The sequence below is a fragment of the Dermacentor andersoni genome, chromosome 11 (assembly GCF_023375885.2).
Source record: "Dermacentor andersoni chromosome 11, qqDerAnde1_hic_scaffold, whole genome shotgun sequence".
Lineage (NCBI taxonomy): Eukaryota > Metazoa > Arthropoda > Arachnida > Ixodida > Ixodidae > Dermacentor > Dermacentor andersoni.
Window position 1 is genome coordinate 68494634 of NC_092824.1, and position 25176 is coordinate 68519809.

The 25176-nt window shown below is 48.8% G+C and overlaps 1 protein-coding gene across 1 annotated transcript in view; it reads left to right on the plus strand.

The window, feature by feature from the left end:
- Positions 1 to 20980, plus strand: part of LOC126517605 (uncharacterized) — a 66408-nt gene extending 45428 nt beyond the window's left edge. Inside the window, exon 11 of the mRNA XM_050167374.3 lies at positions 10393 to 20980. Within this exon, the coding sequence (XP_050023331.1) occupies positions 10393 to 10621 (229 nt within the window). The 3' untranslated portion in view covers positions 10622 to 20980. The remainder of the gene's footprint in view (positions 1 to 10392) is intronic.
- The last annotated feature ends 4196 nt before the right edge of the window (positions 20981 to 25176 follow it).

Sequence of the window (25176 nt, forward strand, 5' to 3'; positions counted from 1 at the left end):
AATATCTATCATACCACTCCTTCATAAAGAGAACCTCATCATGAGCTCTGTACACTAGGCCCTTTGGGCTGGCACAGACACCTGGCTGTAAAAGTGATTGAGGCATCATACAAAAGTACAATTCTGGAAAGCACCTAGCAGCTGCATATCTATCACTGGCTCTCTGATCCCAAGTTCCACAGCCATTGTCAAGTAAAGATGACTTGGGAGGCTGCTGACACTCAGTGCCTTCATTCACTAACATGGTCCATTCTACCAAAAGAAAGAAAGAATGCCTCGCTGATTGTACTGGAGATTGCTATCAATCGGGCAGCCTGCAGGTACAGGCTGCCTGAATGCACAATGGATCTATATTCATGCCCACACAGACTTCTGCATGTCACTTGGTTTGAAACTTAGGCACCACACTCTTTGTAGAGCAGCAGCAGCAAAGAATGCCGTATAAAAAGAAGGGGGGGAGAGCGCACCAGACCAGAGGCCACATGTACAGGAAGCCCCACATCGCAAAACACCCCAAAGACTACAAATTTGGCGCCCTTTAGAGAACTGAGGAAAAGGTGCAACATTGAGAGCCGTTTTCTCAACACTTTTTCTGCCTTCCTGCTCAGCTTCTGGGGGAGCTGATTTCTTTGTTACCGTTTAATGTATTCTGACCGTTTCTTTGTCACGTTTCTTGGGCTACAGTGCAGCTCGTGACATTCTCGCTTTCTTATCTTGACCCTTTGTAAGTTTACGATATGGCTATTTGTCTACCCCGAAAGTGTGCTTGATGCGAAGGTAACATAATATATGGCACTCCAAAAAATGTGTGTTGCAAAAAAAAATATGCAAGAATGTCACGACCTTCAGCGCACATTTAGCTATGCAGTCAATACTTAACAAGCCTTCTATCATGTTTCTTTAAGTTCCGCAGGCTCTCCAGAAAGTTATGCGGAGAAAAATTCTGCTCAATTTAATTGAATAAAATGTTCTCAAGATATCACTCTGAAACTTTTATGGAAGCATCAGGGAGGCATTCTAAACATTTGTGCCAATTTTCATCAAAATCCATGAAGAAATAAGGAAGTTGATTTTCAAAGCCACGTCCCCCACTTAAAGGGGTGGAGACATGAAAATTTTCGTTCATGCGTTCTTCAATTCAAGCGTTACGTACTGCTTCAGGAAGGACGATACACACCGCGGGATTCATATATACACGATACATAATTTATTAATAGCAATATTATACCGAACGATTTTGGTTTCGTTTATGGGCTCCTGGTGATGCTATGACGTCATAGGAGAGGAATCGCAACACGGCTTGATCACGTGGGTCACAAAAATAGTGACGTAAAACTATGCTGCATTATCTGTTTACGCATACGCGTGCTCTGCCAGCAGAGGTAAACAACTGGCGATTCGAAGTGGATGTCGAGATTATTATAATTATTGCGAAGAGCGACAACAACAGTAAGAAAATATTGCGGCTTGTGAGAGTCGGTGATTCATTTCGAAACGCTGTAAGCTTTAGCTTTGAAGTGAACCGGAAAAGGCCTAGCGACGATATTAGCGGTGCCGAACGATCAGAGGCGGTGAGGCTGCCGTCGGTGCCAGAGTGACCACTCGGTTGCTGATTGGCCGCTTCGCCGTACGGCTGCCGCACAAAAGGGTCCCGGGCCTGTCCTCTCTACGGCCAGGAAATCTTGCCGTTTGCGAGCAAAACTGCTGTCGCATGTACGTCGCTGTCAGTACGTGGGGAACATAGTTTTGGAAGCTGGTTTGTGTTGTGATATCCTACTCTGGGCATATGAACTCGGCGCATTCATCAGTACAGTCGCCGACCGATTTTCCGGACTCCAAAAATTCGGACATGCCCGATTATTCGGTCAGCTTCGCGGCACCGCCATTCTCCCCATAGATCATAATGTATAACAACTGCCGAAAGTTCGGACACCTTGCGACCTCTCGTCTGATTTTTCGGACGCTCCTTGAGCCAACTCGATCGAGGGCATCATGCACCGACTCTGCCCGGCGCTTAGTTCGACTTGCTGAACGCCATTTTTGTTTTGAACGGAGCCTCCTTGCTGTACCACGAAGTGGCGCTACTGGAAATCCCCGCTCATCATCATCATTTCTGCCTGGTTCGATAGCGTGGTCGTACAGCGGTTCCGGTTTCAGCTTAGTAAGCCATGTCAAGACAATCCAGCAGCTGATTTGTTTCTTTCGCGCGCGACGCTGCGAGCAGGCTACGTTTTTCGTTTGTGCAACTGTTGTCGGCACGGTGGTGTTTGCTTTGTGTGCTGTGTCGAGGTTTCGGTGATACAACGCGGCGTACGGAAACATCGCGTCAAGTGTCTAATGGCGCCGACAGTGCCCGCGCAGACTGCGCTGGGGAATGCCGGCAAGCGGGTGCCGGGAGGCCTAAGATTTGTTGCCTTCCGATGTGCTCCCTACTGACGCGGAAAATGTTCTGCCGAAACCTGCGCAGTGGTTGCATTGCGATTCCGGACACCGTCTCATTTGACAGTTTCAAAGGTGCTGACACTGCTGTACTGACATGCGCAGAACTCGACGACGGCGAGATCATTCGTCAGGTTTCTGCTGCACCGCCGGACGATGACTCCGAGTCGGAAGATGACGCACCATGTGCTATGCTGCCGTCGCAGGCGGAGCGTGCACAAGTAGTGACTGTGCTTTCAGCCGCCTATAGCGACCGTACGACCCTCTCCGAAATTCAGGCTTATCTGATTGCGCGTAAACGGAACAGCGTGCAACGGCGCACTCACGATTTCTTCAAGCCTACTGCCGAGCCCGAATAAGTGCGTGGAAATAAAGGATATCATTTTTTTTTTCTTAATCCGCTTTTTCGGACACCTGTTTATTCGGACATTTCCGCAGTCCCCGTGAGGTCCGAATAAACGGTCGGCGACTGTACTTGCATAACATAGCTGACTTGTGATATGCGCCTCTGGACATATCGGCTCGTCAGTACATGGGGAGCATAGTTTTGGAAGCTGGTTTGTGTTGTGATATCCTACTCTGGGCATATGAACTCGGCGCATTCATCAGTACTTGCATAACATAGCTGACTTGTGATATGCGCCTCTGGACATATCGGCTCGTCAGTACATGGGGAGCATAGTTTTGGAAGCTGGTTTGTGTTGTGATATGCTACTCTGGGCATATGAACTCGACGCATTCATCAGTACTTGCGTAACGTAGCTGACTCGTGATATGCGCCTCTGGACATATTGGCTCGTCGTCAGTATGTGGGGAGCGTAGTTTTGGAAGCTGGTTTGGGGGGTGTTGTGATATGCTACTCTGGGCATATGAACTCGGCGCATTCATCAGTACTTGCATAACGTAGCTGACTTGTGATATGTGCCTCTGGACATATCGGCTCGTCGTCAGTACAGTGCAGTCCACTTATAACGATATCGATAAAGACGAAAAATATGATCGTTATAACCGATGATCGCTATATCTGGACTGCAGTTATCAAAAAAAAAAATTTTTTTTAAACGCGTTTGCGCTCTTTACCTTTGCAGCTCTGAACTCGAATTCGCTACTTGCTGTAAAGAATAGATGATGTATACAGTAGGCCGTGAAAAACAAACTTTATTTCTAGCGCCAATGACCGTGTCAAGGATTAGGCGCGCCGAAATAGTCCGAAATCTGCACTTGCTTTTGCGGCAGCTTCAGCTTCACAACCGCGGTGTGCATGGATTCCAGCTGCTGCGCGAACACTGGCGGCAATCCTTTAGCATGCATAAAATCAAATAAGGAGTCGATCGACGACAGTGCACTTTGCGTGGACATCGTGGTCGAGGTCAAGGAGCCACTGTCGATCTCGTTGTCACTGTCGCTGATGCCGTCGCCACCGTCGCACAACTTTGCGTCTGTCGAGACAGCACATCTTCGGCGATCGCCTCGTCGGTGACCTCATCGCAGAACGAGGCAGCACTGTCTGCAGTCAAAAACTCCTCCTTCGACACACCACTTGTGTCACCAGTAGGAACGAGCTCCCAGAGCTCGGTTATGTCAGCGACTTCCACCGGGTCGGTCTCAGCGGGTTGGGGAAGTTCGTCCTTACGCAGAAAGCCCGCCTTCTTTAAGCCATTGGTGATGAACCACTGGTAAAGCGCCTCTTCAACATCGGTGTACAAGGGGTCTCTAACCCCTTTTCCGCTGATCGGAATGGCCACTGATAGCTCCTGCCTTCACAATCGCGGTGCTCCCGGTTTTCAAGATGGTTGATATCGTTAACTGGACGAGCTCATACTTCTTCACGAGGGCGCTCACCTTGAAGCCGCATCGAGAGTCCTGCAAGATATCCATCTTCGTGTCAAGCGACACAGCTTTGCGCTTTGTCGGCGCCATCTTCGAACTGGGTTGAACCGTTGGTTGCACGCTGCTTCGGTGGCGTCAGCCTGCTATCGCGAGAGAGACGCGGGACGGGCGCCACCGCGCCGCTTTGCTTGTCGCTTCTTTTTTTCTTTCTCTCTCTTTCGGAGCGACTGTGGCCGACGCGCATGAAGCAGCTAGTGCCATCTTGTGGCGCGCTGCGCCAACGTTGGCTGCGCCTACTCGTGCGCGGGCGGGGCGAGACGCGCTGCGCGGTAATGGCGGCAGATACGAACTTACGGAGGTAAACATCGCCTCGTCTCGACATCGTTCGTTTCAGGGAACTAAGCAACGCAAACGTTGCGATTATTTGGCACGGAAAACGCCGTCCAGACTGCAAAATTTTGATCTTTATATCCGATATGCGGTGAATAACCTATCGTTATAAATGGTTTTTTTCCCCATAGACCTAATGCATAAAATGACACTCTCATGTCGACCCATCGTTATAACCGATATATCGTTATATGTGGTATCGTTATAAGTGGACTGCACTGTATGTGGGGAGCATAGTTTTGGAAGCTGGTTTGTGTTGTGATGCGCTACTCTGGGCATATGAACTCGACGCATTCATCAGTACTTGCGTAACGTAGCTGACTTGTGATATGCGCCTCTGGACATATCGGCTCGCCGTCAGTACGTGAGGAGCGTAGTTTTGGAAGCTGGTTTGTGTTGTGATACGCTACTCTGGCCATATGAACTCGACGCATTCATCAGTACTTGCGTAACGTCGCTGACTTGTGATATGCGCCTCTGGACATATCGGCTCGCCATCAGTGTGTGAGGAGCATAGTTTTGGAAGCTGGTTTGTTTTGATATACGCTACTCTGGCCATATGAACTCGACGCATTAATCAGTACTTGTGTAACGTAGCTGACTTGTGATATGCGCCTCTGGACATATCGGCTCGCCGTCAGTGCGTGAGGAGCATAGTTTTGGAAGCTGGTTTGTGTTGATATACACTACTCTGGCCATACGAACTCGACGCATTCATCAGTACTTGTGTAACGTAGCTGACTTGTGATATGCGCCTCTGGATTTATCGGCTCGCCGTCAGTACGTGGGGAGCACAGTTTTGGAAGCTGGTTTGTGTTGTGATACGCTACTCTGGGCATATGAACTCGACGCATTCATCAGTACTTGCGTAACGTAGCTGACTCGTGATATGCGCCTCTGGACATATTGGCTCGTCGTCAGTATGTGGGGAGCATAGTTTTGGAAGCTGGTTTGGGGGGTGTTGTGATATGCTACTCTGGGCATATGAACTCGGCGCATTCATCAGTACTTGCATAACGTAGCTGACTTGTGATATGTGCCTCTGGACATATCGGCTTGTCGTCAGTATGTGGGGAGCATAGTTTTGGAAGCTGGTTTGTGTTGTGATGCGCTACTCTGGGCTCACGAACTCGACGCATTCATCAGTACTTGCGTAACGTAGCTGACTTGTGATATGCGCCTCTGGACATATCGGCTTGTCGTCAGTATGTGGGGAGCATAGTTTTGGAAGCTGGTTTGTGTTGATATACGCTACTCTGGCCATATGAACTCGACGCATTCATCAGTACTTGTGTAACTTAGCTGACTTGTGATATGCGCCTCTGGACATATCGGCTCGTCAGTACATGGGGAGCATAGTTTTGGAAGCTGGTTTGTGTTGTGATACGCTACTCTGGGCATATGAACTCGGCGCATTCGTCAGTACTTGCGTAACGTAGCTGACTTTTGATATGCGCCTCTGGACATATCGGCTCGTCAGTACATGGGGAGCATAGTTTTGGAAGCTGGTTTGTGTTGTGATATCCTACTCCGGGCATATGAGCTCGGCGCATTCATCAGTACTTGCATAACGTAGCTGACTTGTGATATGCGCCTCTGGACATATCGGCTCGTCAGTACATGGGGAGCATAGTTTTGGAAGCTGGTTTGTGTTGTGATATGCTACTCTGGGCATATGAACTCGACGCATTCATCAGTACTTGCGTAACGTAGCTGACTCGTGATATGCGCCTCTGGACATATTGGCTCGTCGTCAGTATGTGGGGAGCATAGTTTTGGAAGCTGGTTTGGGGGGTGTTGTGATATGCTACTCTGGGCATATGAACTCGGCGCATTCATCAGTACTTGCATAACGTAGCTGACTTGTGATATGTGCCTCTGGGTATATCGGCTCGTCGTCAGTATGTGGCGAGCATAGTTTTGGAAGCTGGTTTGTGTTGTGATATGCTACTCTGGGCATACGAACTCGACGCATTCATCAGTACTTGCGTAACGTAGCTGACTTGTGATATGCGCCTCTGGACATATCGGCTCGCCGTCAGTACGTGGGGAGCATAGTTTTGGAAGCTGGTTTGTGTTGTGATACGCTGCTCTGGGCATATGAACTCGACGCATTCATCCGTACTTGCGTAACGTAGCTGACTTGTGATATGCGCCTCTGGACATATCGGCTCGCCGTCAGTGCGTGGGGAGCATAGCTTTAGAAGCTGGTTTGTGTTGTGATACGCTACTCTGGGCATATGAACTCGACGCATTCATCAGTATTTGCGTAACGTAGCTGACTTGTGATATGCGCCTCTGGACATATCGGCTCGCCGTCAGTACGTGAGGAGCGTAGTTTTGGAAGCTGGTTTGTGTTGTGATACGCTACTCTGGCCATATGAACTCGACGCATTCATCAGCACTTGAGTAACGTAGCTGACTTGTGATATGCGCCTCTGGACATATCGGCTCGCCGTCAGTATGTGGGGAGCATAGTTTTGGAAGCTGGTTTGGTGTTGTGATACACTACTCTGGGCATATGAACTCGACGCATTCATCAGTACTTGCATAACGTAGCTGACTTGTGATATGCGCCTCTGGACATATCGGCTCGCCGTCAGTGCGTGGGGAACATAGTTTTGGAAGCTGGTTTGTGTTGTGATACGCTACTCTGGGCATATGAACTCGACGCATTCATCAGTACTTGCGTAACGTAGCTGACTTGTGATATGCGCCTCTGGACATATCGGCTCACCGTCAGTACGTGGGGAGCATAGTTTCGGAAGCTGGTTTGTGTTGGGATACGCTACTCTGGACATATCAGTTCAACGCATTCATCAGTGCTTGCGGGGCATAGTTTCGGAAGTTTACTGGTGACCATGGGTTGGTGACCGCTGAAGTGCAAGATGGCTCATGCTTACAGGACTTGTAAGCGAAAATCACTGACGGTGAAAAAGACTGCTTCAAGGTACTGGAGGCAGTACTGTGCAGCATAGCGCAGAAGTCACAGACGCGCAGCCGAGGACTCCACATACGGGCAGGTTGCGTATGCGTGTCGATGATGCTGTTCAGGAGCCGCCACCGAGCACTTCACACGCAGGCGGAATGCCTACTTGTGTCGACGATGGTGAGGAGTCGCTCTCTGGCACTTCTTACGTGGGCAAAACATCTCGTGCGAGCAGCAGTGGCACCGTTGAGCTTGGTGTGCAGCGTTCCACATCGTCGGATGCATCCAGCGATCGCGCCTCGGATGTGTCCAGTTATCGTCTCGGCACTTTGTACGATGTTGCTACGCCGTCTACAAGTACGGGTGGCACCATTCAGGCGAACCTGGAGCTGTGTTTTGTATCGGCCGAAGCATCCTGGGAGGTCGCCGCGAAAGTGCAAGCAAAACTAAGTTAAGTGTCAGCGACCGCGCTGAAAATGGAACTGACGGGTGAAGGCGAGGTGCTTGCTGGTACGGAACAAGCGGAGGAGTTTCTCATCATTCAAATACCTGCTCTGAAAGCGCTTCTCGGCAAATCTAAGTGCCTGCAGTGCTCCCAACCAGGACTTTCAGTTCAGCTGGGAACAAGACATGGATTAGCACCGCAAATGATACTGACGTGTGTGTTTTGCGGGGCTGTCACAAGTGACGTCATCGCTGCGAAAAGAAGGTCGCAAAATTTTTTATGTGAATGTGAGAGCTGTACAGGCTGTTAAAAGTATTGGCAAAGGGGCAACAGCTTTGACCGATTTCTGGTCAATAATGAATGTCTTCCATAGAGGGTTGCATCATAAAACATTTCAGAAACATCTCAAGGCTGAGTTCAGACCTGCCAGTGAGACAGCTGCTGCCAATATTTTTTCTGATGCTGTGGTGGCAGTGCGCAATGTTTACAGGGAGATGGACCCTACCTTTAATAGCAACATAACAGTGGTTTATGATGGGACATGGTTAACACGTGGCCATACATCCCACATAGGTGTTGGCACTCTAATAGAATTTTTCACGGGACTGGTGCTCGACTGTGTGGTCCTATCAAACTGATGCCATGGTTGTACGATTGGCCCCAAAAAAGGGGATGAAGGCTATGATGATTGGAAAGCATCACACGTCTGCCAAAAAAATACAGATGTCAACTCTGGCAGAATGTAAGTTGCAGCAGCATTGACTCTATTCAGGAGGTCTCTTAGCAAACATGGTTTGCGATATACAAACATTTTTGTGATGGTGACAGTAGAACCTTTGTAGCACTCTGTCAGGACAAGACTTATGGATTTATTTCATTTACAAAGGAGGACTGCATTAATCATGCCAAGAAATGAATGGGGACGGCTCTGCGTGCTCTGATCACAAAAGGCAAGAAAGGGCAACCTCTTGGAGGGAAAGGTGGCCTCACTCAAGATTTAATAAAGAAACTGACAAATTACTATGGCATGGCTCTGTGTAACGACAATGTTCAAGACATGCAAAAGGCTGTGATGGCAACATATCACATAACATCTACCGATGAAGTGCCCCCATCATGACCTTTGCCCACAGGGGCCCCAAAGTTGGTGCCAATATCACGCTGCAGAAGCAGAGACTGCGCTGGCGAATGCCGGCAAGCGGGTGTCGGGAGGCCTAAGACTTATCGCCTTCCGATGTGCTCCCCTACTGACGCGGAAAATATTTCGCCGAGACCTGCGCAGTGGTTGCATTGCGACTCCGGACACTGTCTCATTTGACAGTTTCACAGGTGCTGACACTGCTGTACTGACGTGCGCAGAACTCGACGACGGCGAGATCATTCGTCAGGTTTCTGCTGCACCGCCGGATGATGACTCTTGAGTCGGAAGATGACGCACCATGTGCTACGCTGCCGTCGCATGTACAAGCAGTGACTGTGCTTTCAGCCGCCTATAGTGACCGTACGATCCTCTCCGAGATTCAGGCTTATCTGATTGCGCGCAAACGAAACAGCGTGCAACGGCGCATTCACGATTTTTTCAAGCCTGCTGCCGAGCCCGAATAAGTGCGTGGAAATAAAGGATTTCATTTTTTTTTCTTAATCTGCTTTTTTGGACACCTGTTTATTCGGACATTTCCGCAGTTCCCGTGAGGTCCGAATAAACGGTCGGCGACTGTATTCCTGGATGTACTGTCCAGGGCATGACACTCTTGCTTTTGCAGTTTGACTTTATGACAATTAATTATTCAGCTACTTGCTCACAGCATAAATGCCTGTGGTACAGTCACCTATTAAAAAATGAGAACTAAAAAGAATTGCATTGCAAATAAAAACATCTAAATATGTCATGACCTCAACCATTCATCTTAGAATGCACAGTGCTTTGCACAAGCGTTCTATATTTTTTGAGTAATTCAGACTTGGAACAAGGCCAGAAGGAGAAAAATATTATACATAAGGTAGTTCTAAGGATATCCTTATGAAATTTATACAGTAGTATCACAGAAACGTTGCTGATAAGTCTGCCATTTTTCATAAAAGTCCACGAAGAAATAAGAAAGTTGTCATCGAGCTCCACGTCCCCCAATAAATTTGAAACGCAAAAATGCGACGTAGCAGCCAGGAAAACCTAAAAGCGAGGAACGTATCGATGGGGTTCCACTGCACTGCAGGTAGCTCCTGCCGTTGCTCTTGCAAACTTGGAAGCCCAAAACACCTGTCCTGTCAATTCCTTCCTCTCTGTCTTGTCACATTGCCTAAGGCAGTTGTGAATGTGTCTGGTCCATGACCGTGCTCTTTTTCTCTCTCTGCTCGTCAGGAGCGGCACCAACCTGGAGTCGCGCGTCTCCAAGGCGTCGCTGTTCTCCCTCTTCAAGGACACCTGCGAGTTGCTGGGCCGCGAGGACCTGCTGTGCAAGACATACGGCGAGACCAAGGACTCGGCGATGAGCTACCAGGGTGCCAAGAAGGTGCTCTTTGAGCGCTTCCTCAAGCTGGATCGCGGTCGCTGGGTGCGCAAACCACCCGAAGAGGAGATGTTTCACTAGGATGTTCCTTGTTTCTTCTCATTTCCCCCCCCCCACCCTTTTTTTTCTTCTTTTTTCATTGTCACACATCATTACCTTCACATTTCTTTTTTTTATCTTCTTCTTCCTGCTGATGACGCATCAGTTCAAATCGTCTCGCCATTATTTGTGTTGTCCTTTTTTTTTTTTTCACAACTCTTGTCCTTGCTCATCGTGCCGTCGCCAGAGGCAGGAGCTTCTCGTCTCGTGGCCATATTACTTCACTCATCACTCGCACCATTCCGGGCGACCATTTCCACACCGCTGCGTGTTCGGAAACTTGCTCTTTGCCGGCACTGTACGCTTGCTTATCACCCCTCTCATTTATAGTTACACTAATACTCTGTATTACTTTTTAGGCCTGCCTGTGACTCTAGAAGGCAGTGAAAGCATTCCTCCGCCATTATCCTGCATGCGCCTGTAGGTACTTCTCACTGCTGTGCTTCATCTTTGTTGGTTTGGGCCCGGAAGCACTTGAAATGCCCCGTGTACAAAGGGCAGAGGACACGTGGGAAACATCAAGAGCCGAAACTTTCCTCCACCATGTTTACACTTGCTCCCGGAGAAACGCTTTTGCCCCGCAAGCCTTGCGCTTCAGCTCTCTTATGCTGGCACATCACAGAGCTCCGATTCATCTGCGAGGAATGATTCTAAGGATAGACAACTGCGCTAATTTCAGTGGCTTCACTGGTCAATGCTGTTGTGAAAAACGGAGCAGCTTGCACATCGGTTATCCCCACTAAACGCGTTTAGCACATGCCTCTTTTCGTACGGCAGTGATGATGAACAAATTTTGCTGCTGTACCCGTTTGATGTTAATTTTGTTCAGGCACTCATTTGTCTTTAGAAAGTTTGCCTGCTGGGGCTTTCCTTTGCAGAGAAAAGCAGGCAGCTAGGCTGTCACGAAACTTCGTTCATCTTGGCCAGGCGATGTCTAGGTCTTGCAACTGTTCCTTTGTCCTTTTATATTTTTCTTCAAAGAACATGCTCCTTGGAGGAGTGCTCCTGTCCCAGAGCTACTGTCTTCCTTTAAGGCAGTATGAAAGGAACAGCAAGTACTCCTGTATGTAATCGTTACTTTTGGGCATCGGGGAGGATGCGACCCTTGGCGCACTGGCAAAGGAAGGACAACACGTCTTGTCTGTCCACTCTGTGTCTTCTACCCTCTATCAGCTTAACCCCGCAATCCTATGAGACTCGCTGGCATGCACCCATTCCCCTCTTCTTACACATCCACCAGGCTGTTGAGTCAAGCATTTATATTGGTCCGTTAGGCAGTTATCTGCTTGGCTGTCCCGCAGTTAGCATTTCGACTGGATGGCCGCAGCTGTTCATATCGGCATGCATCCAATTTGGCTAGCTCGTGTGTAAGGGAAGTCGCACAACCCCGGCATAACCTGCAGTAGCTGCAGTCACCTTGGAATTTTACTGGGCTACTTGCAGTTATGGCAGGTGTGCTTGGGTTGCAGGCCGCTCGCCAAAATCAAGTTCCCCGCTTCGAAGCCCCTGCCTGAATTGCATTGCCGTTGGTGACGATACTGGCCTCCTTTGTCCTCCTGCCATTAAGCTGCCTCCCTTCCCCCCCCCTTTTTTTTTTTTACCAATTGTTGCGTAAATAAGGCAGCCAGGTATCATTGGCTCTTCCTGATAAATTTAAAGGCTTGTTCCGGCTCAAATTTTCTGCAGCATGGCATTTTTCTTGCTACAATATTTGGCCACAGTACTCGTCTCTGCAAATGAAACTGCTTGTCTGCTGCAATAGGAGACCTGAAAAGTAACTTTCAGTGAAGGGAACAGTGTCGTCATGCCCTGTCAGATGACGTGGTCATTGTATTTCTGGGAAAACGATCTACATGTTTGCTTGACGCGGCCACAGATGGAATGTGGCCTCTGACTTATTCTGGACGAAAGCAGCAAGTAGCGCATCGTAAATGGGATGAACCCATGGTTCAATTGGAAGAGCCACTTATATGTGTCTTCTTTGTTTGCACAACACATCGTGTGCATCTGGTACAAAAGGCTGGTGACTGACATAGCCAAAACAGACGGCGTTTTCGCGAGGTCGCAAGTACAAAGAGCAACAGATGTGGACGAGGAGGACCCCTGTGTAAACATGGCAGGCCCAAAATGATGGTGTACCCGGCACGCTCTTCGAGCCCGGCATGCCACGCATGTTGCTGATCGTTAAAGCATGCCAACTTGTAGGAATTGTAGTGCTGGTTCACGACTGCAGTCTCGTCGGTGCGATCTAGGCCGCAAGGTTCCAGGTATGGTTGCAGTGCCAGCGGGGCTTGTTGTACTCAAAAGTAGGCCTAGCGTTTTTTGCTCACTCCTTAACAAGCCTGCCGGGCCGGGAGGCCACCACCTACCTAGCTAGAGGGGGTGCTGTCTACTTGTAATGCATTGTGAGGGAGATCGTGCTTCTTTCCCGTTTTGCTCACTGGCTAACTTCAAAAGATAGCCCGCTTTTTTTTCTCTCTATTTTTCCAACAGAAGTCCAGCATTTGCTTGTGCTTTCGTGCATTGTGCGAGTCGTGATTGTCTTGCATTTTTTTCTATTGCATTGCATTGCACGATTTGTGAAAAACATCCTGCTCTCGACGAGGCGCTTTCTGACAGCACAATGTGAATTTGAAGCAACGTTCATTGCTTCTCGGCTCTCGCTCCCTTGTGGTTCTTTTTTGTTTGTTTATTTATTTATTTTGCTTGCTTTGTTGTCTTCTGCACACCTTTTGTATGGCCGACAACAGAGTGGTGTACCACTTGAACACGACACTGATGTGTCCTCCACCTCTTGCGGGTGTCATGAAAGCCACGCTATGTAAAGGGCTCCTGCCATTGCCGAAGGCGTTAACCAGTTTCATCTGTTCGTGGGCCATCGGCCGCTATATGTGCCGATTCTGTCCACAGGCAGACAGCATGCAGAGTGATGTCTTTGGTAATCGCAGCACTTCTTTTCTTTTCTTCGCCTTTTCAAGTCTTTTGTATATATTTGCTTCTTTCTTGTAATCACAGTGCAGCTATTTCACCTTATGTATCATCACTATTACTCTCTCAGTCATCATGTTGTTGCCATGTCTTATTCCTACAGTTGTCACTACTGTTACTTGCGAAATGGGTTTACGTTGCAAACTGTTCAGCATGGATGCCATCCCAGTGCGTCTTGTCCTTTTTTTTTTCCCCTCCTACATGTTTGTCACCCTCACGTTGCGTCGTTCTCGCTGTAGCGTCATCGATGCCATTTTAGTTTCTGCAAGAGTCGGGCACGGCCCTGTCTTATGTGTGGCATGTTTCAAAAGCGAGGTGTTGCACCACGCCTTCTTTTAATGCCTGGCGGCTCACTTGAAGCCGCACATATTGTCGCGTTGTACATAAGTGCGGTGCCGCCGAGCATCGCTTCCTGTTTTTAGTTGATGCATCTCTCGCCATGTCGGAACAGGCGTTTGACCTTCGTCGTCTATGTTGCAATGTTTTGTCAGATGCATGGAGACACCGCCCACACTCATCCCCTGGCGTTGTCATCATGCACTATTTGTTTTTCCCATTTTGGTCCTGCTATGCATTGGTTTCCTCCGTTTTTTCCCACGTGCTGGTTTTATGTAGCGTTGCAGCTTCTGATTTTTGCTGAGCTCACTGTTCAAGAATGTGTACGAGCAAAAATTCTTGCTACATTCTTTTTCCTCATTCTTCTTTTTTTTTGCACATGAATTGCTGCAAGCGTGATAGCTGTTCTTAAGACTGAATGCAGCACTTTTATTTGCGCAGCAGTGGCTTCATTTTCACCGAACTCTGTGCCCAGTCGCATTGTGTGTTGTCACGTCTTGTTTGCCATATTAGAAGATTGCGGTGGTTTTGGCTTCTTCAGCAGTTTCTGTCCTTTTGCGCCACGCGGTAGGCTTTTTTTAATGCACATCTCGAGTCCTATCCGCCTTTCTTTTTTTTTTGCATTTACGCTCTACCTGCTTTTTTTATAGTTTCAAGACGCACTTCTGCGAAACAAGCAGAACTCCAAACAGGATGTGCCAAAAAGCAAAAAAAGAAGAGGCGCAGAAGCTGGAGAATCCTCTCCCGAAGGAGAGAGAAGTCTAAACGTGCCATCCTTTCCGAGCAGGGGTTGGACAAGGCACGATAACACGAAAGGGATTGAGGTGACCGTCATGGTCGCAGTCTGCATGGTTGCAATCGCTGAACGCACCGACAGGGCGCAGTATGGGACAGAGAGAGGTGCGTGGTCTGGTCAGCCGAGAAGGCAAGCATCATTTTTGTCACGAGTCGCGGCGTATGTGGCTCCACAAGATGGTGCCACCGATTCCCGCCTGCTTGGAAGGCCCAGTGCGCTGCCACTGTCATGTTGCCGCTTGTGCAACGGGGAAGAGCACACGGCACATACGACAGCGCGCACCAAGATGGCTCCTGCCCACCAGCCACGTCCTCCCTTCCTTCGCCGCATCCGGCGACGTGCAGGGTTGCCGAGAGCAGAACAGAGGCCGTCGATGGCTGCCACCCGGCCAGTTTCGTCGACGTCTGACAAGGCACGAGCATTCATACGAGCGTAGCATGCACGTCGGGTGGGGGACTTTGTGCCCCATGGCACACGCGCTTTGTCTTTTTCTTTGTACTCGTCACATGCACCCCGTGCACATGAAAACGGTCGGACAGCAGCAGCAAGATGAGCTGTGACTGAGTCGTCGGTGCGGAACGCAGGCGGTCTGGACCGGACATACTTAACAGCGTTAGCGCAGACCCTTCTCCGAGGCAGCAGCCATCTCTGCTGGAACGCTCGAGCGTATATCTTTCACTCTCTCTCCACTCACCCGCACCCCTCTCTTCTTTGTCATGTGCACGTGATGTCTGTGAATGCTGCTCGTGTTGCTGATACGTGTCCGCCTAGGTAAGGCATACATGCATGCTCTGGCTCTATTTAACCTGCTCGTTAGTTGCGTGTGTAGCATTGCGGCCCCCTTCCTCCCATTTGGGATAGAGGGGTCTTCTCTGTAGGCATAATAAATGCACCAGTAAGCTTATACCCTCTCACCATATTCTTTTCGTCTGCTGCTATTGCGTTTCTCTCACCGTTTGGATCCCTAAGGAGAAACGGGTTTTGGTTCTCGTGGTCTGTCTAGGGACTCACTCTCGTTGCTCTTCAGGGCACCAAGCTTCGAGTCAAGATTCGTTCGATTGCCGTTCTTATGCTGCATCGCTTTCGAAGAGCTTGGTTTGTCTTCTGCAACGGTTGAGTGAACTCACTCGGCTCCCTCAGCTTGCTGGGGCCAGGATCCTAGCGCAAACGGTGGAGCTACTGCCTTTGGTCTGATCACACTGTCAAACGGACGGTGCCAAGGAGGGCATTCCATCGCTTTTCCATTTTTCAGTCTGGCCCAAGGCTGTTCGTGCGTAGAGCCTAGTTGCCTTGCTAGCACGGGGACCTTTGTCTTCTTCCTCCTCATGCATCTTGACTCGCTCTTCACTCTATCTAACTTTCTCGGTAGTTTTATCGTTTTTATTGTAGCTCGTGAACGTAACCAATCTCGTGAGTGTTAGTAAGCTCGAACCTAAGCCGACCTAGGGCCGACGTCCGCGACCCCTGTGTAGTTGCGGACAGCGGCGATAGATCGTCGCGTCGTTGTAATCTAGCGAAAGCGCGATTTAGGAAACAAGGTTCAGTGTCTTCTCGTCTTGTCTGTGCTTTTGTGTGTGTCTTACTGCGCGTGTACACTCTTGCTTGGAAGAGAAAAAAAAATGCGAATAAGGGAGACAAAACCACTGAAAGCGTAAAACGAAGAACTTGGTTTCGGCATCGTCGTCTAAACGTTTGGTTGGCGTTGTTTTTCCTTAGTTTCGTTCCGGCATCTGTATTTCCTGGCTGCTGGCTTTCATTTTTGTCATGGTACAGTCTTTTTACAACATTTGCTCCTTTCTTTGAACTTCGCGCTCTTCAGACAACTTTCTCGCTTCCTCAGTTTAATCGTGGAAGGTTGGGAGACGGGTCCGCACGCCGTGGCAGTCGGGCACCTTTGGCAGTCCCCGGTGTGGATAGCTTTCTTCCTTTATTCTTTCTGTCTCGTTACCTGCAGCCGACCTGGCGAATCAAGAACACGAAGAGGCGTGAATTAGCGCACACGCACACTTGCTGCACATGTACACTGCGTGGACTTTGTTGCATCAGGCCAGGCAGCAGCGACATGTGCGCCAAGAGTGAGTGAAGGAACGGAGTCACACCTTCCCGACTTCGAGAAGCCGTCGGCAGTGTAAAACAACCTCCGGGTAACTGCACTCCAATTCTCTGCAGGATGAAAGGCCGTCATGTGTTACACGCAGGCCATGCCTAAGAGGAATCAAATGCCATTGGTAGACATGTTTGGAGCTGTATTGGGGGCGGGGGTGCATGTTTGCTGAGCTAACCATAGGCGCTGTGTAGAGCTCAGATCTTGTAACAACATGCGAGAACATGCCCAACACTGCTATTTGACCTGTGTGCCTGTGACCATTGGCGCATTGTGCAGGGGTATGTGCACGCATTGCAGAAAGCAGGCATGTTGGTCTTCAGGCCGCATTGCCTTTGTGTGCGGGTTGTGTTCTCAGAGTGCCCCGTCACGTTCCTTGGTGTGAGCAGGCAGTAGAATACTTGGTACTTCTCGGTAGCTGGCACTTTTTGCGGCGTCTTCAAGGCTTGCTTGCACCCTTGGAGCAAGCAGGCACACATGGAAGCAACTCGGGTCGACCACAATAATGGAGGGCACAGGTGACATTGTTGAACGAATTACTATTTACAGAGCTGAGCATCATACGACGGAGGCTTACTGTAAGAATGCGAGATCGATGGCCGTGAGACTTTCAGAACTTTGTTCACCTTTTGAGGGACATGGTTTGTGTTAAAGCAGGCACTGTTCAGAGTGCAATATTGTAGCGCCTTGCGGGCAAAAAACTACAGTTCAGCACATCGCCTGCACAAACAGTCGATACATTACTGATCAATACATAGCTTTGTTCTTGCCTTTCATCCGGACAATTGGAGTGCATCCCAAGAAGACTGCCAGTTGCCCGACTCAAGAGACACAAAGCCCGCGTCCGAACCGTGCTGCTGACCTCCCCGTCTCGCATCTTCCCAACAGGAGTCGTGTAGGCGTGGTCGGAACCAAACTCTTTGCTGTTTTTTTTTCTCTCGCTCTCTCTCGCGAGACACTGGTATATGCAGTCCACATTCCGCAGCGGGCACACCTTCGCACGCTCTGTGACGTTAACATGGGCCCCGTCGTACCTGTGTCTGACGAATTGCTTTCTTACTTGCATGCCTCTCGGGGTCGCGTGGCAGGAAAGAACAGCCTTGTGCTTCGCTGCCTTCTTATTGCGGCGACCCGCGGGGCATGCGATGTAGAAACCGGGCCCGTGGTGTAACTGACAACAGGAAAGGAAAAAAAGAAAAAGGGTGCAGACGATGTAAGATGCTGTGAAGTTCCATCTCCTGTCGTCATGGTATGTCCACCTGTCTTTCCCCCATCATCTCTCTAGCTTTTCTTTTTTCCTCTGCCTCCCATCGCCACATCCTCTCCCATCACTTCATATTGGCCCCTCACTTAGATTTCATTCTTTTGGGAGAACAGTAGAAACACACATTACAAATTGTTAAAAGAAAGCATCTAAAATCACTCCCGACTTTCCCCTTCCATGTCGTGTGTGTCGTTTATGTGCCATTTCTTTATTGGCGGCATAATTCACGATTCTTCATGAATCTTATTTATAAACCAAGTGCTCCCACCACGCCTCCTGCAGCCCTAACTCTGGTCGTCTGTCAGTAGTGGGTCTCATTTCTCTCTTTTTTTTTTCCTTTCTTTTATTCCAGACCGTCACTATCATTCAGCCAGGTGGGATGACAGGAGAAAAAGACATTCCATAGCTGACATGCCTCTGGTGCATAAGTATGCCGGACGCCCTGTTCGTCCCATCTCGGGGGCTGTGCTAGTGACGCCGTAGCTTTTGTTTCCGAACTCCACCACCGTTGGCCACTTCTTTTCTGCCTAGTACGTTTTTGAGTCTGTCTTTCATCTTATTTGTAGGCGGCGCTTTGGTTTCGAAACGTCCGTCCCGACAAGCTATCTGTGACCCTTCCTTTTTGTGGGGGGTGTCATTCTCTGTATATATACATATATATATGTACATAGCCATATGTATATATATGTATATATGCGAGCAGATGGGAAAGAGGGGTGGAGTTTTGCTCCCTCTGTTTTTCTTCGTTTCGTGTTACATTTATTTTGTCACCTCGTCATGTTTTCGTTGTATGTCCACCGGGTGTATTTGTTCTTCAGTGTTCACCTCATGTCTCGGGTAAGATATTCCTTGGAACATACATACCTGTTTTTTTTCGGTAGCGGAGACTGTGACAACCGTCCCACTTGAAGTAACCTTCCGATTCTTCGGCCCTCCATTCTTTTTTTCTGTCCGAAAGCTCGGTGCTCCATCCCCTGACCAGCACCTGATGCAGTGTTACCTGGGGCTAACATTTGAACGCATCTTGAGGTCTTATTAGTCAAATCTGCTTTAATGAGGATGCATGATCAGCTTTCATGGTGAGGCATGTGGCCAGCTAAAGTGCATCGTGCATTTTTCTTTTTTACATCAAATGAGTTACGAACAGCATGAAGGCACTATGTAGATGACCATGTTATGTGATGTGTTAATGAAGTTTAACGCTCGCATGGTGGCGTTGAAGTAAATAATGCGAGGCTGGTATCGGCCAAGTGAAGAGCTGACAAGACAATGTGCAGAACCGCGCTCGCTCTTGGAACCAGAGAACGTAACTTTTTAAAGGGGCGCTCATAAGAAAAGCGCGCATGCATTTCCCCATCATGTTACGGCCATTCTGAAGATGGAGCGGGTCCGTGATGATTTTTTGTGTGTATGATCAAGGAGGAATTTGAGCTTGTGAGCAAACCAGAAAGTGAGCAAGGCCACTAAAATCACCCCAGCCGTTAAAAGGATTGCCGAGGGTGGTTCAACAAACTTTTATAACTGCGTGCGTTGGTCACATGCCTTGCCCATGACCGTCGCTCTGTCGCATCACGATAGCACAGTTCTCGCTCGCAGAGTAACGTTCCTGAATGTTCTTTTTGAAACAGCAAGAGAATTGCGTCTACAGCAAATGGTCCAACGGCTGGCTGAACGTCGTACAGCGGAGAGACACATTTGTTGGTGTGTTCTGGGGCACTCTTGAGTTGCCGTTACGAACCGTGTCCAGGACGCTGGTTCCATCTTTCACTAAGCTGCGTCATTGTCAAGCTTGCAACAAGCCGTCAGTTGTGTGGTAAATGGGGGCACGGGAAGGGGCTCGGCTGCAAAGCATCTCATCAGTTGAGCCACTGTTTACATAGCCTGTCATTGCCCCTGTGTGCAATGGTGTTTGGAGCCATTATTGGTCAAATCTCAGCAATGCAGCTAGTTTTTCGTTTTAATCTGAACAAATCAAGTGCAGCTGTATATAGTAATGCATTTGTTGTTGAAAAACTGATAGTGCTGCAGACAGTGCAGAAAGGTGTTACGGTGTTATCGATACCTCTTTTTTTTTTTTTTTCTCCTAACCCAATGTCTAATCGCATGTGTTCCTCTGATAAAATGAAACGGCGAATTAAAAAATTAATCAAAGTAAAGTTTAAAAGCTAAACATGGGACTTGTGTATTGCCCTCCGAAACCTTCACAGCATTTTTCATGACCTGCACATTTTCCAACTGTGATCTTGTTCTTTAACTTTTTTTTTTTGTCAGTTTTAACAGTGTCTCTGTGTTTTTATATGCATGTGTGTTGCTAGGTTCTTTTTTTTTTCTTAAAAAATGAGTAAGAAAGAGAAAACAGGTTTGAAAAGGTTTTTCCTTGTATCTTGTTGGGCTTGTCTCCACAAACCCATTGCAATGCTAGTCATCCAAAAACAGGACATGGCTGGGACTTGGAAAACTGGTGTGAAAGAGTTGTCATCTTCGTTTGACGAATGATGATGGTGTTAGTAAACAAAAAAACTGCCTCTGATTTATGTGCTGTATTTCTCGTAGACCATCCTTGTTTTACTTTTTTTTTGTACTTCGTGTTCTTTCCATATTTTTTTCAACAGAAAAGAAAGAAATCTCTGTCATCACACATTTCTTTGTTGCGATCAGGTTTCTCGAACCTGCAGGTTGAAAAAAAAAAAAGAGCAAAAAGAGGAAAATGAAAAATTGAACAATTGAGAAGCGACACGTTTGAGAACTGTGTACCACACTTAAAACAGAAAAAAAAAAAAAAAAAAAAATACATCCATAGTGTTGTGATATGTAAACTGAATATCCGAATAAAGGTCACAAATGCAGTCCACAGTTTTTTGTTAGTGATTTCTGTGTTAATTTGTTGAACGTTGCTTACACTTTGACGAGTGCTCATTAGGGTAAAAAGACGTCGATAAATACAATGTTGGAACCTAAATGCCGCAAAGCCTGTTAAAGTTGGTGAGGTATCGGCAGTAGCAGATGGCCACAGCACTCTGCCTTGTCGCCTGCAGCTATCAGCGTCGCGAAGACGAAGGCGATGTATGAAGAATGTTGAGAGGTGCTTGCACAGTGAAGTGTGACATGTATGTAAATACATGTAGTTCTTCATACCCCTGTGTTATAGTAGTGGCGAGTACATTCGGGGATTCGCCAAGAACGCATACCTAGTTGTCTGGAGTTTCTCACGAAAACTGCTGGCACTAGCATCTACAAATGCTGCAAGTAAGGTGGTTCAGCCAGCATGGTAATGATAGTTATTACGTGGATTTGTTCTAATGGCCTTGCGACGTTGCCAAGTGACAATGTTGAACTAGGTATTCCGTTATAAATGCCACAATCAGCAGTGATTACGTGTGTGCTCGGCCTTGTGGCTTTCTGCATTTGCAAAAGCTTGATGGCTTCGAAATTCGAGCAGACATAACGTAGTAAGCAAAGCCGCCGGAACCTCTGAAGCCGCAAGCACGAAGACCAGACAAATCCAACCTTCATTGCCATGGCAGCTAAACGGTTGCAATGCCAGAGTTCCCTCTAATAATATTAATAGCAAACTCCACCACAGTGGCCTAAGTTGTCCACTTCGCAAAGCAGCAGCCAGCAGTTGCCCTGTGGGCCGAGTTGTATGTAATATATTGACAAATATGCACGGCAAAGAAGCTACAACAAACGCCAAACCCCGAGGAAGAAGCAATGAAAGCTTTGCTTTAAAAAAGGTGCACGATTCCGCTACGGAGGTATGAAGAGGCATCGAAATATGATAGTATTTGCAGCAGGCATGTACCCAGGATTATTTTTCGGGGGGAGGGCCCAACCCAAGGTAACTATGCAAATGAGCGGGGGGAAGTAGCTTTACTAGAACAAATGTGAATAATGCCACCATTCGCCATAAGGACGTGTACATCTGCAAAAGAGAATTGAAATGAGGTGTACCTCACAGGTACGCCTGTGAGATACACCACTCCTTTACTTGGGAAACAAGGAAGCACATCAAATGGACTCGCGCATGACAGAAGCGCAGGAAGAACGCTGCCAAGAACAAGAAAACAAGCGAAAGTAAAAAATAAAGATTTCTAGTAGCGTTTTTTTAATTAGCCCTGGAAGAATTATTGAGAAATATATATGTTCGTGGAACAATCCCAGTTCTTTTGGATCCCTCGTTTACTGCTCTAGCAATTTAAGTGCCAAAACCGACCTGTGTCACTGTTTGGGAAGTTTCGTAACGATGTGTGGTCACCAGTCCCGTACAACCGTGTAGAGCGCAGGACGCTCTACGCGGTTTCACTTACATTAGCACAGCAGAGAAGTGGCTACGTCAGGCGGCTTCACTGATAACTGTAGAAGCATGATTCAAGACACTGAATTATTCTCCACTTCCGGGGGCCTTTTTTCTACTTCCTTTTTAAATAGAGATGTTGATCCATAAATATTTTCACAAACAACAGGTAAATTTGTTAATTTTCACTTTTCCTTCCTGTTTTGCTGTTGCCTTGGCTATCTCCCTTAGTAGATCACTTAATTTCTCAACTCATTGCGACACTTCTTTCGAGTTGCCAATTTTGCACGAGAAGTGTTGTACAATTAGGGAAAAGCCAGACGAGGTAACGGGTGACAATGATATTTTTTATGGTTTTACCGGTTAATGCAGGGTCTGATGACGGACATTGTTTGGCATTATTTTCCACCTTATCTAATCCACATCGTGGGTATATGCTTCCGAGGATCTGCCAGCGTCGTGGCGATCCGTGACTCGAGGAAATAATGAAGGCAAAAGGAAAAGTTTAATGCAACTGGCGTTTTCTCCGGCCACAACTCGTTCCTCGAGCATACAGACCAGCTGACTACAGACCGAATCTCTTTCCTGTCCCCTGGATCAGTGTAAACAAGGAAGGTTGAACTAACAAAGCAACAGCGATGCGCGTGATCGTTGAATAGATGGTGACAACTGAACTCGTCTCGAGTTAATCGCACAGACACCGAATCGATGAGAAAACCGACCTTCACGCCCCAGGAGATGCTGATAACTACCGCCATTCAAAAGCAGTGAAAAAATTGACAACTATTCCACTCTGTGACGATGGAATGGGAGCGAGAGCCGACAACGGTCAAAGCTCTCAAACGAAAAGCAAAGTGCTTCGGGTCGGCCCGATGGTAGTGCAATGTGGGGCCGACCTGCGGTGGAGGTGAAGCAGGCGTTGAGCGCTCCGCATACCGGAACACAACGACACCAGCGTCAAAACTCGCAGATGGATAGACTGGGATGCCTTTCGAGACGCCAGAGGCCAGGAGAGCGACGGTGACGACGAGATCGAAGACATCGACTTGTGGACGGCCGAAATCACCAAGAGCGTACGCGACGCGACCAAAGAGATTGAAACGGGCGCGGAGGTCGACAAAGTAGACAGCCGGCTTGCGCATCTCATCGAGGCCAAACAGTCGATACTCAATCGCTGGAAGAAACAACGGCTTAACCGCAGACTGCGAAAGAAGGTGGCGGACCTGAACCGAGCGATCGAGGATCACTGCCGCGCTCTCTGCATGCAACAGTGGAACGAGATCTGCAACGCGGCAGACGGGCAGATGCATAGCGGGAAGACGTGGAACCTACTGCGGCACCTGCTCGACGAAACGAAGACCAAGTCGCACCAAAGGGACAGACTCGCCAGGCTCATACATCGGGCGGTCTCAGCACACGGCGTCGATGAAGTCACCAGGCGCATTAACGACAAATACCTGCCGACTACACCTACCGAACAACACGCGCCGTACAGCGGCCTGCCTAACGCGAAGCTCGATCGTGACATCGTCGTCGAGGAGGTGCGCGCGGCCCTGCACGACCTCAACAGCCGGTCGGCAGCCGGCCCGGACCTCGTCACGAACAAGGCGCTCAAGAACCTCGATGACGGCTCGATTGAAAAGCTCGCAAAATACTACAAGTGCTGGAGAGCGGGCGCGCTGCCAAAGCTGTGGAAGACAGCCAAGACCATCCTGATCCCCAAGCCGGGGAAGCCGCCGGACACGGATAACCTCCGGCCCATCTCGCTCACGTCCTGCGTGGGCAAGGTGCTGGAGCACGTCCTGCTCAACAGGTGGCAAGACTACCTGGAACGAGAAGGGCTGTACCCGGCCACTTTGATCGGCTTCAGACAGCATCTCAGCACGCAGGACGCGATGCTGCAGCTCAAACACCAAATCATCGATGATGGTGGCAGCGCCCGCGACAACAAAGCCATCCTAGGGCTCGACCTGCAGAGCGCCTTCGATAAGGTGAAACACTCGGCGATTCTGTCCCAAGTCTCCAAGCTCAACATGGGGGAAAGATCCTACAACTACATCAAGGACTTCCTCACGGACAGGACCGTCGAGCTACGAGCAGGCGAGCTACAGACGCAAGAGAAGAAGCTCGGGAGCACCGGAACACCGCAGGGATCGGTCATTTCGCCGATGCTGTTCAACCTGGTAATGATCGGAGTGGCCGAAAAGCTCGGGCGCGTCGAAGACGTCAGGCACACCATCTACGCGGACGATATCACGATATGGGTGACCGGTGGCAGCGACGCCCACATCGAGGGCGCGCTGCAAGCCGCCGTCGACGCAATAGAAGACCAGCTGGAAGGCACCGGACTGAGATGTTCGCCGAGCAAGTCGGAGCTTCTCATACTCCCACCTACCAAATACAGCAGAGGCAAGACCAGACAACGCGAAAGCGAAAAAATCAGAATCGTGACCAAATCCGGCAACGTGATCCCCGAGGTCGGCAAAATTAGGATCCTAGGCATGGTCATCGAAAAGCACGGAAGGAACGGCGAAACCATCACCCGTCTCAAGGCAAAAGCAGCCAACGCGATTCGACTCCTCAAACGAGTCACTTCTCGAAAGGCTGGCATGAGAGAGGAGAGCCTAATTAGGCTCGTCCAATCTTTCGTCATCAGCCACGTCGCGTACGTTGCAGCCTACCACAGATGGCTGCAACACGAACGAAACAAGATCAACGTGCTCATCAGAAGAGCGTACAAGAGGGCGCTGGGCCT